General features: G+C 44.4%; 1 protein-coding gene across 19 annotated transcripts in view; it reads left to right on the top strand.

Annotated features, from left to right (window-relative positions):
- LOC125720343 (receptor-type tyrosine-protein phosphatase delta-like) overlaps positions 1 to 16212 on the top strand; it is a 274785-nt gene that overhangs the window by 218091 nt on the left and 40482 nt on the right. For 6 of the 19 annotated variants that reach the window (XM_048995623.1, XM_048995619.1, XM_048995620.1 and 3 more), the window contains 10 exons: positions 4256 to 4444; positions 5814 to 5822; positions 6558 to 6575; positions 8721 to 8831; positions 9208 to 9219; positions 10808 to 11077; positions 11519 to 12100; positions 12987 to 13132; positions 13379 to 13523; positions 15489 to 15794. In XM_048995623.1, coding sequence (XP_048851580.1) covers positions 4256 to 4444; positions 5814 to 5822; positions 6558 to 6575; positions 8721 to 8831; positions 9208 to 9219; positions 10808 to 11077; positions 11519 to 12100; positions 12987 to 13132; positions 13379 to 13523; positions 15489 to 15794 — 1788 coding nt within the window. The remainder of the gene's footprint in view (positions 1 to 4255; positions 4445 to 5813; positions 5823 to 6557; positions 6576 to 8720; positions 8832 to 9207; positions 9220 to 10807; positions 11078 to 11518; positions 12101 to 12986; positions 13133 to 13378; positions 13524 to 15488; positions 15795 to 16212) is intronic. The other 13 variants (XM_048995627.1, XM_048995629.1, XM_048995630.1 and 10 more) reach the window with 7 other exon arrangements.

Raw genomic sequence — 16212 nt, 5'->3', positions numbered from 1 at the left:
CCAGGATTTAGTCTTCATTTTACCGCCCATATAATTATTCGGCTACAACCATGTATTGTTACAGTTTAAATTAAATTTATTCATTTTTCGTACTTATTACAATTCCGGACCCTTTATAGGCTAGCTATAAATTTGGTATGGAACCTGCTGCTGAATAGCATTAAGAGTGATAACGACAGCTCTCTTACGCCTTCCTCACTGCTAGCTAAAGTGAGCCCCTCCCCCCACACTTTGAGGTCATGTGAGAGCCGTCCAGGCCTCTCCGCTCCAGTGAGATTCCTTGCCGCGATGGTGTTCCCCCAGCCTTGACTCCTTCATTAGTTTTTATGGCCGGACAGCAGAGGGATGTAGAAGGACACCCTAAGGGCAGATGGCAGGCCCAGCTCTGAACATGATGCATAATGATTAGAAAAATATAATTAAAGACACTGATTAGCAGTGGGTGGGTTTTTCCAAGCGTTGAAAATGACACTGTACAATTAAAGTAAGCGTACATGACCCCCTGTACAGGTATCTCTCTTAGTGCTTCAGTGTTTCCCATCCCGATCCTCAGGAACCCACAGATAGTCCACGTTCTTGCTCCATCTCTGCTCCCGGGAATCACCGGGTACCAGACCCGGGATCAACAATGAAGCCATTGTTTTGCCGTTTTCTCAGTCGCTTTCCGTCTCTACCTTTTTTTTTTTTTTTTGGGATTCCAGCTGACGCTCGTCGTACCTGAGGGCTTGTCCTCCACTGATCCATAGATTTGTCCCCGTTTATTGTCTCCGTGTTTGGTCTGCGGTACCTCGACTGAGAGGAATGCCGGCATTGTGGGATACCAGTAGCATGACGAGCATTCCGGTCGGTATCAATCATGTTTTACTGTGAGCCTTGGCGTTGTGAAGGGAGTGAGAATGTGCTCGATGTGCATATAGCAAAGCCACGTGTCCGTGGCCCAATTCTGCCTTGTGTGTTTATTTAACACCGCGGCTAGGAGGTCAAGAGGCCGGCCTCTGAGCGATCTGCTGTGCTGTTCAAACTGCTTCTCGGGCAACCGATAGCTGTCACGTCAAAGAAGGCTCCTTTCGACCCTTGTGGGTTTCAGCCGACTCTCTTTTGCGGGCCTGACCTTCAAGCTGCCACGGATCAGATGCTTTTACAGTACACTGCCAACCTTCTCAATTGATTTCTTTTTCCATCTTCACAGCCATGTTGAATTCTCGGGTGTTTTAATGGTAGCTATACGTCGACATTTTTTACAGCCTCAGTGATCATTGTACCCCTATAATAATCATCAATCAGTGATCATTTATCTTCAATGACAAAAATGATCATATAACTACATGGAAAATGGTATTAGGTAGCTGTGGTACCCTTGCTGTTATTCCAGCAATTTTACATCTATGGTTGTCAAATATATGTGCTTGACAGGCAGTCTATCTATGGTACATCCTGCCTCATTCCCTGTGCATTATGGGATAGATTTCAGGCTCACGGTGACTCTCCATTGGATAAGAGTTGCTGTAGTAGCAGCTGGAAGATATAAATATGTTTCATGTATCATACCGCACATGCTAGATATAAATTGGGTATAGACTGTTAAACTCTGTAACAGGTAACTCATAAAATATGTATTTCATTAACTGACTCACTGTTTGTAACTGCAAAGACATGTTTCAGACTCCCCTAAAGTTTGTCAGACAGCTGTTTCTGTTTCCTTTTTTTTTCCCAAAGTCTATCTTTCCAGGTTCTCGGTTGCATCTGTGCCTTTTTTGATTGATTGCGACTCAAGATGTTAGCGGCCTATGTGGCCGGCAACGTTGCTTGCATAATCTGCAGAAAACAGCAGCTGAGAGAAGCCATGTGCTGCTAAGTTCATGCGGGTTCACCGCGCCGTCACCTGCATAGGGAGGCGGAGTTTACACTGATGTGTGAAATGCTCACTTTTATTAGGGTAGTCCTACATCCAAAGCGAGTCACAAATGCTCTCAGCATTCTGCTTTCAGCCATAAACTGCTCGGCAGGCTTGATTCACGGTTTAGGATTTCATTTTTTATTTATTTTTTTGTTACATTTTATCTTTGATTAATCATGCTGAAGAAACCAACGTGGCCTGTTCAAAACAACAGTAATGAACTTCTCATCAGAATTAAAAATGCCATGTGAATGCCGTTTGATTGCCTTGACTAATATCGTGGTTGACATTTAGGCTCGTTAGACTAATATGAAGCTGCGCAATTCCATATTGCGACGGAGTGATGCATCTTTGCTTTTTAAATTATTATGCTGTCAGCGCTGCGTGACAAAATGCGTAACGTGGAAAAGGGATTGAAGGTCCTTGATGCTGCGGTTCCTCTCACGCACTCCTTATGTCCAAGAAAAGTCATAAAAAAAGGGAATGCCGACCTTCCGTGAACAATCACCGTGATTAAAATACTATACTCCTGAGAGCTGGGTGCAAATTTCCAAATACTAATTTAGCGCGGAATTACGAGAGCCCTGAAAGAAATTGCGAGACGGGATTTTTAAGGAGCTGTCCATCTCGGTTGGCTGGGTGGATGTCACATGATTAGCAACCCTTTCTGTCAATCCGTCTTCCATAAATCTTGAACTAGTAGAGAGACACAATGAGCCAGGAATCAGAGGTGGAGAATTCAGGTCCAAAAAGTAAAATTTTATTAAGTTTTGTTTCAGCCAACCAGTTGACCATGAAGAGTCACAGTCACAGAGAACTCAGCTGGTTGGTTGGAACAAAACTGTGGTCTGGATTTGTACTTTCTGCACCTGAACTTTCCACCTCTGCCAGGAATTTGCCAAGAACCTTTCTGGGGTCGACAATGAAGCCATTTTTTTGTTGCTTCCTTGGCCTCGTTCCACCTTCTCCTTTTCTGGGATTCCAGCTGATGTCCATCGTAGCTGAGGACTCATCTTCCACGTATCCCTATCACTTAAACACAGTCCTTTTGTTTTGTTGGAGCCCTTAATTTATGCAAAATGTTCAGCAGTGACTTGAAGTGCCGGTAAACGTGACGAAGCCGGTTTGTGTCGGTCACTCAGGGCTGAAGGAAGCAGACGGTGCATCAGACATAAACTGCTGGGTGTCAGAGGTTCATCAAGCACAAAAAGGGCGCGATTCATCAGCCTCATCATTCATCAGTGCGACAGGACCTCACCGCATGGGCACAAGAGGGGTTGCCTTAGGAAATTTTAACACTTCTAAAAGGAGAAATCGGACGAGCGTGGGTGGGACGGAGCTGTATTTGCTGATTTCTGAAGCGGCGCACTGTTCTCGAGATGTCAGGCTGCATTGTGCCACTTCAACAATAAGTGATGGACTAAAGCAAAGTTCGGAAGTTGGATCTGTTTACTTTTTTTAAAAAGAAAAAAGAAAATAACACTGGCCGACTGATGGCAGTGGTGGGCAGGCGAGTTGTCGAGATGCAAGAGGCCGGTCTAAGTGGTTCGCATCATGATTGGAGTACAGGGGCTCTCGCTGTTGTGGCTGTTTGTTATATCACGCTTTCCTTGCCCGTGATGACTCACCCTGAGTGGGAACTCACACCGGAACGCTGCTCGCGGCCCGGGTGACCATTTTACATCACCGGTCGGACTACAATGAGTGCTCATGCCCAGAACTAAAGCTTCCCACGCGGGTTTTGAGTCGGCGATGAAAATATAAAATGGGTGATCAAGCAAATTAATGTTTCACTGCAGACAGGCTAATTAAAGCAGAAATCCTTCAAAAACATGTGGCAAAAGGAAAATATATTGCCTAATTTATAAGCTGTACATAGCTTCTGTGAATTTCCATGGGTGAAAAGTTTAGTTTTATAGTTTTTGTATATCACCCAGATTTTTTTTTTACCTGTTTTTGCTGGTATACTCTCTCATAAAGCCATTTATTATGGGATGTGGTGCAGTGCTCAGCAATGTAGTCTGATGCCACCAGGGTTGTGGGTTCGATTGAACTTGCGTCTCTTCTTTTCCAGTGTTGCGTGATTGTGTGAGGACTGGCATCCTGTCTAGGTGTCCTGTCCTCCAAAACAATAAATTGACAAACGGACTTTATTTTGGTTGTATATCTGGAAGTTGCTAAAAAGAATGCATTGTGTATATTTACAGTAAATTAACAATATTTCTCAGCATTAATTTGACATGTGTTACAGTCTTTGTTGGGGTTGAAGTCGGTTACATGCCCCAGACACTTTTGGCCAGCAGCCAGCAGGGGGCGTGTGGGTGGTCCGTGATCTTTGCCTGGTCTCCTATATTTCAGAGGACCAGCTCCCTCCGGGTTTCCCCATCATAGACATGGGCCCCCAGCTGAAGGTGGTGGAGCGGACGCGCACGGCCACCATGCTGTGCGCCGCCAGCGGCAACCCCGACCCTGAGATCTCCTGGTTCAAGGACTTCCTTCCTGTCAACACCAGCAACAACAACGGTCGCATCAAGCAGCTGCGCTCAGGTAGGGTGCCCCCGCTGCCCCCGCTCAGGCCGAGGGCCCCTTCCTCGCTCCTCCGTTCCCATTGGCTTACTCTTGTCCTCTTTCCCTGGCCTTTTTGATCCCTAGCTGATGATGTAATTTCCTGCCTCTTAGTCGATCTCTGTCTTCCTCGTCTCTCGTTCCGTCACGTCCCGTTGACTGTCGTCTGCTGTTCTGTCCCCCGTTATGTTCCACATTGCTCACTGCTGTGACTGTATTTTCTATTAGTTGCTTTGATTTCCTTTAGATAATTTACAATGGATCCATTTTCCGCCCCTTTAATTTATTTACGTTACGTTATTAACCTTTTTTTTATAAAAAAAATATATATAAAATGCACACATTGGGCCTCATTTCAGTACCTCAATGCTGTATCTTCTGTTTTTAGCCATCCCATGAAAACAGACTAATCGTCTAATGGAACACAGAACCCATGGCAGTTTTCCAGCATTTTAACTAAAAACTGTGGACCCTAACGTTCCCCTCACACTAATACATTATACTTTGTTTTGTTTCTCCCCTCAAATGAAACTAACGAGAATTCGTCTTGACTAACGCGATTCGAAAACCATGGTCCTGTTTTTTTTTCGAGCGGAACATCCCCCCCCCCCCTCCCCAAACAAAGTAGCCACAGTAGTGTGTGAGGTCGCTGAGTAGCTATCCCCGGTCCTCCTTTGGATCTACGGCCCCCTGTTTTTGGTCTAAATTCCAGCCTCTGACTCTCTCTGCATATCATGTGCCCAAGTATCCTTCCTCCCGACCCTTCAACTCCTGCTCTATAGTAATAGTTCTTTAGATTAATGTTTCCCAATCCGGTCCTCGGGGACCCGCTGCCAGTCCATGTTTTTGCTCCCTCCGAGTTCCCTGCCAGGCAGGCCACATTTTTTCTCCCTCCCAGCTCCCGTTAGTGAGCTGGGAGGGAGCAAAAATGTGGATTGTCTATGGGTCTCCGAGGACCGGATCGGGAAATACTGCTTTAGATAACTAAGTATTCAGAGAGAACTTCTAAGAATAAGCACTGTGGCATCCCCGCTGGCTCTTATGTCCGCTGAGACTGCCTCCGGTCGCAGTCATAATACAGCCGGAGCCGTCTGATCGTCTGTCTGCTCCCAGAATCCTCAGCCCTTGTCCTGTGATGTTAATTCGTCTTGTTAACCTGCCTTTTCATTGTTGTCAGCAGAACTGTGTAATTAGATCTTTTTTTTTTTTTTTCGTGTAAGAGTAAGACATTTTTATCAGCGTGTGAAATAGACTATAATAAGCATTAACTCTGCAAGCTATGTACCAGATTACTCAAGAATATAATGATATTCTTATGCTGTTTTTCTTCTCTCCGTATTTAATTCTCCAGAGTCCTTTGGTAAGTGCTTAGTTCTGAAGCACACCTCACCCCCACTAATTTTCATGTTCAAACTTATTATTAAAATGCATGGCATGTATTTTACTAACAGATAGTGGCGTCACCTGATAGCCCCAGAGGCACACGACCCACCTACCCCCCCCCCCCACACACTTTTTGTGCCAGGTAATAGACACTCAAATGCCACTGCAATCCAAAAAACAGACGCCTTATTCCAGTCTATACGGTAACACCCCCCCTGTCTGCCTCCACCTGTATGGTACCCACCTCACTCACCCACTCGCTCACCCACCTCCCTGGTGAATATCCCACTATCAGTGTTCGTCAGCAGCTGTTCACCAGGATGCTGTAAAAGTGACGAGCCCCTATCTTATGGTTTTTACGGTAACGGCTGTCGGGTCGGAGGCTTCCGGACAGCACCTCCCCCTTCTCCTCTCAGATCCTTGCCGTTGCTCCCTAGTAAACGACTCCTCAGAGGTCATGCCTCTACCAAAATGTCCTTCCTTGTGGGACAGCAGTGTACATCTTGCTCTCTGACCTCCTACTACTATCTCTGATAACCTTGTTGTGCCAATAGAGTGAAGCCAGGTCTCTCTGTCTCTCTTCCTTCTGAGTAGCTTATTTGACTTACTCTGTTAAATCTAATTTGATTCTTCTTCCAAAGCCCCGGCTCCCTTCTTCTCGTACTAATGCCTCTTCTTTCTAATCTTATTTGCATTCATATTATCCACCCAGGTGGTACGCCAATAAGAGGTAAGAGTGCTGAACTAATGTTCACAGAATGAAATTATTCATTCTCGGTGTCCTCCCATCTTCTGCACCTTTGTCCATGTAGTCAAGTCCCCCCCCCCCCCCCCCCCCGCCACCCTCCCAAATCCATTGCTCCCCCCTAAACCCCATCCGTCCGACCCCCCCCCCCCCCCCCATCAAACGTCCATTGTATGTGCTTAGCTTTATTTCCCGCCCATTTTCCGTTCCAAGGTACTCGTTCTATATACTTTGCTTATGCTTACCGTGAAACGACGATGCATATCTTTTTCGTTTTTTTTTTAAATATATATATTTCTTGTTTTCCTTTTTAAATTGGCCACAGTCCGATTTCACGTGTTCCTCCTTTTTTTTTTTTTGTCCAACTAAAACAGCCGAACGTTTTTCCCCATAGCTGCTCTTGTTCAGCACTAAAGACCCCAGATGGTGTGAATTCATGCAGGCATGTTGGGGTAAACACTGCCTTTCGTCTGCTGCTTCTGTCTTATTTCGTCTTTTATTGTTTGTTTTTGTTTTTCAAACGTCCATTTTAGCAAGCTTTTGCTCTTTCGTCTGTTCCTCTACTTTCTTAAACGAAAAAAAAAGCCCCAAACAACCACTTTTTTGATAAAGTTCCGACGGTGCTTTTTTTTTTCTTGTCACCTCTGTCTTTTTCTTTTTTCTTCTTGAATTAAACGGGATTTTGCTTTTTGACTTTTTTATTTTTTTTAATTCTTCAGGGCTTGGGGAAGCAAAAGGTCTGATTAGGGCCTGCCGCATCTCTTTTTTTGTCCTCAGTTTTGTCAGTGTGACGTGACTCCAGGCGGAGGGTGGAGATGATGTGCTACGTGTTTTTCTTGGCTTCCCTGACACCCATACTACTGATCCCACTGGTGGATTTCAGGGGGGTGTCTCTCTCGCAGCCCTTAACAGCTGCATCTATCACGTCTCCCCGCCACCGGCGGCCCATTTTCGATTTCGTTTTGTCTTCTAATGCACTTGAATTTTATTTTTCAGCAGAGGGTTCGCAAGTGGTTGTAAGTGGCGCTGATCGACTGACGTTTCTTCGCCAAAAGGATTTGCATGTCGGCCATTTTGTAATTGACGCTGGTGTTTTGATTCGACTAATCGCAGCTTTTTTCTTATGTCAAAGCAGCATTTTGCCTTTTTTTTGTTTGTTGCTATTGTTTTTTTTTCCTCCCACCATTTCCGAATTTTTGTGGACTATGAGATGAAGTTACGAAAGGCCCCCACGGAGGGCAGGTCTTTGGATTATGCTTAAACCCCTCAGCCTTGGTTTGGTTTTAACGGTTCCCTATGAGTATGTTGCTTTCGTTAATCGTAAGCCTCTTTCGTTAAGTGCAAGGCATGCTTCCTTTGAAGCGGTTCCACCCATCTTCATGTTAAGCGATGCAGTGAATTGTTGTATATGAATGGCCTTGTTCCCTCTCCCAAACCTTTGGCCATTTCCCTCTGGAATAATTTTGTCGTTAATGTCATCCAGTAAGGTAAACAGTTTTTCCGTGATTTCTGAGCTGCACGAAAAAAATAAATAAATGAAAAGCCATCTTGTTTTAAGTGAAATATTGCTCAGGTAATTGTGAGTATTTCGATACCTCCATTTTTTTTTTTTGCAAATTCTATGAGTAGATTTCAGAGATTAACGTCAATCACTGCAGAAAACCGATAATACACTAAAGTGTTAATCGACCCTCGTTGAAACCTGACAATTACCTTAACTTGCCAAAGTATCAATGACAAGTTTAGCTGATAGTTCTGTTCTAGAACAGAGCAGGTCTCCAGAAGAGGGATTAACTCGCAAACAAAAAATAGTGCATCTATATTACATATTATAAGAAAAAATATAAAATATTGAACAGAGGTAAAAAAGTTCATTTACTTTACGATTAGTGATTTATATCTATTTAATAATATTAATATGTTAAAAGATGTAGTTACCCCTGTTTTTGTGCGTGAAACATGTTTTTGTTTGATGGCAGATTAAAGGAGCAGATTAAAGCCTAGTTTGGGGGGAGGAGGGGCTGTCACGTGACTTTGAGGACATCGAACCGTCTGAATTGTTTCTGAAGGTCCAGACTGCATCCAGCACTTGGCTTCCATGCTTGGCCAACGCCTTATCCCCCCCTTTAGGTGCCCTCCAGATCGAGCACAGCGAGGAGTCCGACCAGGGGAAGTATGAGTGCGTCGCTACCAACAGCGACGGCACCCGCTACTCTGCCCCCGCCAACCTCTACGTGCGAGGTAGGGAGGGAGGGGCCCCGTTGATCGCGTACGCCGCACTTCTGCTTGCAGGTGCCGTAAAAGATGGGCCGAAATTAAATGAGGAAAAGTATCAGTCGAAAGTTTCCAGTGTGTGGGGTATGCAAACACGTATCTTTTCTCTCCTGCACTAAAAAGTCTTCATATTTTCGTTGGGTTTTTCGTTGCTTTCTGCTGTTTGGCTCCTTTTTGGAAAAAAAAAAACGATGTATTGAAGTCTTTCTTAAAGATTGAAATTACATGTGTAGCATATATAATTTCTCTGCCATTAAACACTAAATGCCTGGAATTTTTTTACTCTTTCTCTGTTTTTCCTCTTTTTCTATCTCTCTCTGCAACACACGTCTCTGTTCTCCAGAACTGCGAGAAGGTTGGTGTGTTCTTACATTTAAATCACCATGTACATTTGTTTGCAACGATATAATTACCGAAAATCCATGTGACTGTTGTATCGTCCCCATGTTTCACTTGTGCTTCTTCGTGGTGGTTTATCGCGTTATTGTCACGTTGTGCTCAAATGTTGTCGCATTACATGTCGGTATGATGCTGGGTCAGCGTGGTGATCCCGTAACACTCCACCCACGGTACACTATTGCTGCTTCTCTGCTTGGTTTGAGTGCTTGGTTATCGTTTGAAAAACATCGGTGGCCATTGTTCCGGGAGAAGTCTTTATCGTGAAATTGATCAAGTTCCGGGGTCACGCTGAAGTCGGATAGAAAAGTTCCGGGGTCACGCTAAAAACAAAGCACGGAATTGTGTGGAAAACACAAATTTAGACCGACATAAAATGCAAAAAGCTGCAAATGAGCAAAAAAAAACGCTAAATCTCTCCTCCCGGATTCAGCTCAGCTGGCCCTCCTTATCCCTAACGGGTTGGTCAGTCTAACCACGGCCAGCTGAGACATCTGCCGGCACATGATAAATCATAGTGTTTACACAGAATTAATGCGGTGCTTCTTCTCTTTCCAGCTTATGGTGGACAAGGTCCATGTGAAAGAAAGAGTTTAGGCCTTTGTGGTGGTTGAGAGAGGGAGATTAAGGGAATGTTGATCGGCGGAAATTAATTAACTACATTTGTTATAATAATGCGTGAATAATGTAAATCCATTTTAATTAACAGCATATTGTTATATCTTTGGGGTGTGATTCATTAATAATTGGATGGAAAATGAACAGAGCTCGATTTCTTAGTTCTTATTGCATTTTAAAATGCGATGCAATGACACAATATTCCATCTGCAGTTACAATTGTCTTCTCGGTGATTTCTTTGACACACTTTTTTTTATAAGGGGTGGACAATCAAAGCTAATAATGGTGATTGAATTTGCGAAAATGAGAATGGAAATTCATTAGAATGAAATGAAAATAGGTGGAAGAAATTAGTTTCTGAAATTCCTGTCTCCTTGCAAAAAGGTGTTCAGCACTTGCTGTGTATTGATGTTTCTCAGTGTGTTGGCATGTCAGGAAAATAGCATTATGTGTTTAAATTATGTGTTTTTAAATGTCGATTTTGAAAGCATTATTTAAAAATATGTGAGCATTTGTGCCTCTAACCCGTGAATAAGCCGTTGAACATCGACCCAGTACCATACAAATATGCTCTAGCTGGTTCTTGGAAGTGCTCGGCAAAGCCTAGGGTTGTATACAGGGGTGGGGCCACACGAGCACTGGCCCCAGCTACAAGCTGATTGGCTCTCGGACTGCTCCCTCCCCTGTCATTCACCGATTCGAGACACATTATTGGCTAATGAAAAGGTTAGCCCCGCTGTTTGAATTATGGCCCCTACTGTGGTCGCCACCTTAAAAACGTCCTAGAATTACCCCATTGAAGCCTGAGGACTTTCGAAGTGACCAGAAAGTCACACTACAACCATCTCTGTTTAAATTCACCCTTAATCACCCATTTCACACCAACTCTATGTCCTCATCTTGGTGCTTTGTCTCCGGTCCTCTGCAGTCCGGCGAGTCCCTCCAAGGTTCTCCATCCCCCCCACGGACCATGAGATTATGCCCGGGGGGAGTGTGAACATCACCTGCGTGGCCGTGGGCTCCCCCATGCCCTACGTGAAGTGGATGTTGGGAGCCGAGGACCTGACGCCAGAGGACGACATGCCCATCGGACGCAACGTGCTGGAGCTGACCGACGTGCGTCAGTCCGCCAACTACACCTGCGTGGCCATGTCCACCCTGGGCGTCATTGAGGCTGTGGCTCAAATCACAGTCAAAGGTAATTGATGGATCAGTCCATTGCAGAAATGGGGGAGGAGAGGAGGCACGTTGTCACTTTAATAAACTCAAATCCACAAATCTGACGCGAGAGAAAACTAGCCAGGAAACTGAAATACCAGCCGCATCAGACTTCCGCTGCACGAAAGCTACATCAAGACAAACCCAACCAGGCCTGGAAATATATAGTAATCACTCATAGGTTATGTAAAGAGAGAGTCTTACTTATTCATTGTGATCACTACAGCAAAACAAATAAATGCAATTCCCTTTCAATAATTCTCAATACTAGCAAGTGTATGAAGAGTGCCGGAATTCTACTAACCGTGTAACCTTATCTCCTGACTGAAGAAATAAATAAAATAAAAATAAAAAAATCTGAAATTCTACAGAATTTCAGCTCGAACGGCCCTTTAATAAGTCTAACCTGTCGTCTTTGCAGCATTGCCCAGGTCTCCTGGGGTTCCTATGGTAACAGAAAGGACAGCCACTAGCATAACATTGACCTGGGACTCTGGGAATCCAGAACCGGTCTCCTACTACATCATCCAGCACAAGTCCAAGTTTTCCGACGACACGTACAAGGAGATCGACGGTGTGGCCACCACCCGCTACAGCGTGGGAGGTCTCAGCCCCTACTCGGATTACGTGTTCCGGGTGGTGGCAGTGAACAGCATTGGGCGCGGTCCCGCCAGCGAGGCCGTGGAGGCGCGGACGGCGGAGCAGGCGCCCAGTACGGCGCCGCGGCAGGTCCGGGGTCGCATGCTGAGCAGCACCACCGCCATCATCCACTGGGACGAGCCGGAGGAAGCCAATGGGCAGATAATGGGCTATCGGGTCTATTACACTACGGATCCCAGCCTGCACGTCAACCACTGGGAGAAGCAGATGGTGGGCGGAGCCAACTTCCTCACCATCCAGGGCCTCACTCCTAACAAGACCTACTACATCAGGGTGCTGGCCTTCACTTCAGTTGGGGATGGACCTCTCTCTCCAGACCTGCAGATCATAGCTAAGACCGGGGGTAAGATCTCTTTGTGTCTGCCTGCATTTATTTATCCAACAGAATTCAAGAGATCAAAATCAGAGATCCACGACAGACCACTGAACACTTCGTTATCGGCTAAAAACAGGATCAGTTTGATCGCGATCTAAACATTGATCAAGTTAGTAGCATCAGAGCTAAAGAGACAACTAGTAAATGGAGTTGATTGAATTAGACGATCATTTTCTCTAGCAGAGGATGAGGGATTTCATCAGATCGTTTACCACTTAGAACCTCGCTACGGTCACTTCTACTTTGCTGACGTCTCATTGCCAGTATTATATGGTGAGGTTGTGGAACACATTCAAGAGACTTTTAGAAGTCATGTTATCAACATCAGTTTCACAAAAATTTGTGGAGCTGAGAGGTTAGCTTGTTATCAGTAAAATTTGGTAAAAACATATCGGCAAACAGCCAAAATTACCACACCAGTGCACCACTAATTAAAGATGTCACTCCATATACCTACACACAGCCAGACCTTTAAACGAGTTTAATAAAAGTCTAAAAATGTCTTCCATGTGAAATGCGGTGATTTCCTAAACATTCCACAGAAGCTGTAATTCACCTTGGATATAGTCTAGTAAATATAGCGATAGCTATAAAGGGACTATTACAGATCATTAGATTGTTTAACAGACAGGAGTGAGAAACAGAAGGTTAGATGATTGTCTGTGTCAAAGTATTTTTATGGCACTGGAGTTATTTGTGTGGCAGCTAAAGCTCCCTCATCGTCCCTGATTATAGCCATAAAAGGGAATCCCCCCCCCCCCCCCCCCCCCCGACCCGGGTTGCCAGACTGCCACGTCGCTCTTGTTGTTGCGTTGCCCTACAAATGACCCCACGATTCCTTGGCGTCCCTCAGTTCCCTCACAGCCCACGGACCTGAAAGCAGAAGCCAAGTCGGAGACGAGCATATTGCTGTCATGGGTCCCGCCCGCTCAGAATGGGCAGGACAACCAGATCATCGGATACGAGCTTCTCTACCGGAAGGGAGATGAGAAGGACGAGGTATCTTCAGCTCTGCTCTCCATCCATCCTCCATAACTGCTGATCCCGGACAGGGTCGCGGTCAACCCGGAGCCCATCTCATCCATAATTATGGCAGTCCTTCTCTAGCTGTATTTCCCTAATTCCAACGTATTGCTCATGTTGGCAACCTTCTCAATGAGTGATCGCAGATCTGTTGGAGAACGGCAGCTCGCCCGGTGTTGTCGCCGATATTTAGCTTATGCACCTCCGCGTCTCATTTGACAGAGAAGGGTGAGCTTCGAGCCCACGACGGCCTACCTTCTCAAGGACCTCAAGCCATTCTCCAGTTACACATTCCAACTGGCGGCACGCAGTAAGCATGGCGTCGGGGCGTACACCAGTGAGGTTTCCATGGAGACTCCTCAAACACGTAGGTCTTCACTTTCTACTCTTCACTTACTTTGTTTACTCGTTTCATTTATGTATTGGCGATTTCCAGCCAATGGCCACTGATTGCGTGAGCAGCAATGGCTGTTGAACGTTGCGGATTACTTTTTCGAGCCAGGGGTGTGTGTGTGTGCATGTGTTTGTGTGTGTGCGTGTGTGTGCGTGCGTGTGTGTCTCACTTATATAAATATATATGTCATATTATATTCATGTTAATGTGGTTGAGCATTCAATTGAAAATGTATACTAAAACCCATTTAGTATTATATTGGCTAATTTGTTTATGTCTAATAAAAAATCGGGTTGATCTTCCTAATGGAAGTGTTTCAAAGAGAAAGCTCAAACACATATTTCATATTAGAAGACCTCAGGTTTATTGTAAAAGATTTTTATTTCCCTATACCTCTCTGCCAGAATTTTTTCAGTATTTTGGCCGAGTCATCAGTAAATGGCATGTATTCCAGCAGTATTGAAATTAAAGATGTTAGCATTGTAAATATTTTTTAATAAATCTGAGGTCTGTTTAGAAAACATCGGGACAGGTGGGTACATGTCAAAGTCCAAAGCTCAAGTAGAGTCCAACCTGGTACCCGTGGAAATATGGAGGTTCCCAAACTGTTAGTAAGTTTTACTTTACGAAAATGGTCTGCATGGTGGAGTAATGACGAGAGTTTTAAAGGGGAGGACCACCAAATTTTGATAATTTCATATCTATAATGAAATCATATGAGTTTGTGTGGGCACAGATAGAAAAATTATTATTTCTAGATGAAAGGAAGTTATAAAACAAATAGCCGTTTCTGTATTTAGTGAGGGTATAGTTCAATTTCATGATTATGCATAATATCATTTTTAGGTGGGATTCCCCTTTAAGAAGTGCTGTTGCGTTAAATGCCTTTTGCTTTTTAGCAGCTTAAGTATAGCCTCTCCCCAGGTTATGATGGGGTATAATCCGATTTCGTAAGGCGAAAATATCGTAAAATGTATCTTAATGCAGTACACATAAGCTAACAAACATCATGGCCTGGCCTAGCCTACCTTAAACATGCTTAGAACACTCACATTAGCCTGCAGCTGGGCAAAATCATTAACGCAAAGCCTATTTTATAATAAAGTGCTGAATATTTAGTGTAATTTATTGAATAATGTACTGAAAGTGAAAAACATTTGCCCATCGCAAAGTCAAAATACTGTAACAGAGCACATCGTAACCGGGGAGCGTCTGTGCTAAGCAACTCTGATGGATACAGATTTTTTCTCTAATTGTTGTAGGAAATTATATATATATATATATATATATATATATATATATATATATATATATATTTATTTTTTTTTTATTTAGTATATCAGAATGATAATTAAACCATGACTAGGATTTATTTTTGGATGTGTTTATAAGTTTTAAAATTGCAAGTAGTAAAATTAGTTAGTTAGTTAGCTAGTTACTTTAATCCCATTGGCAGTAATAAACCCACTAAAGTCCATTCGGCATCAGCCTTTGGCAAGTATGTGGCTGCAGAAAAAAGAAGAAGGTATTAGCGAGGTCGGAGTTTGGTTTATTCAGAAAAGGTAAGTTATACAGTATGTTGGTGATATAGGTCTTTTTTAACACATTACCTTCTCTGTAACACACTGTCGAACTCGTTATCTTTGTTCATGACATCAGTAACGTTGTTGACATATCATCGTGTTCATTTTTTCCCCCCTGTCATGTTAATACTTGAGTTTTGATTTCATTTGCTCGACGGCATATTTCAGGTCTTAGTATTTTGTTTTCATTTTGTTTTCCCCTTTTTCTTTTCCATTCGTTCGCTTCCACCATCACATCAAAACCCTCTGTTGCTTCAACATGCCTCCGTTACCGATACCAAAACAAACTAAACAAACAAACGGATAAAAAAAAAAAAAAAAAAAAAATCCTGCGGTCTCACAACGACCCAATCAGGGCCCTCGGCGGCTCCCCGGGAGGTCGGCTGTTCTAGTCCCAGCTCCACCAGCATCCTGGTAAGTTGGCGGCCACCTCCGGCGGAGTCACGCAACGGGATCATTACCAAGTACACCATCCAGTATGCCGTGGCCGCCGGAGAGGATGTGGCCCCCCACCAAGCTGCTCGCGTGCCCCCTGAAAGCTCTCGGTTCCTGCTGGAAAACCTGAATAAATGGACAGAGTACCGCGTGACCGTGAGAGCCCACACTCAGGCCGGTGCCGGCCCCGAAAGCCTGCCGCTGCTCATCCGCACCGAGGAGGACGGTACGTCCTGCGCCTCGAGCTTCCGTCTAGCCTAACCCCGCCCCTCCCACGTTCAGACTCCGCTGTGACTCCTCCGGCCTTCTACCCCTGCCCCCGCGACCCCCACCTCCTTCCACCTGGCTCGACTCCGGCTGCCCGATAACTCACCCGAACCACTAACTCAAGTCTATCCCTTCTGTACCTTTTAACCAATTAATTCCACTTAAGTCTTTTTTTTTCCAAACTTTTAGAGCTGAGTATCATTTCTTGGCCCCACTTCACGGCTCTTTAAGTGGAATTGAGCACTGAGTGGAATTTTCTTCTTTTAACCCCCTAAATGTATAAGCTTTCTCCTCAAAACTGGACAAAAGTGCTGTAACCTTTTTCTTCACCGTTTACTCTTTTTAACGGAGAGGAAAGTGGGACACCTGGATGGAAT

Source organism: Brienomyrus brachyistius, chromosome 25 (assembly GCF_023856365.1).
Source record: "Brienomyrus brachyistius isolate T26 chromosome 25, BBRACH_0.4, whole genome shotgun sequence".
NCBI lineage: Eukaryota > Metazoa > Chordata > Actinopteri > Osteoglossiformes > Mormyridae > Brienomyrus > Brienomyrus brachyistius.
Note: the sequence above shows the minus strand (reverse complement) of the source record. Positions and strands in the feature narration are given on the sequence as shown.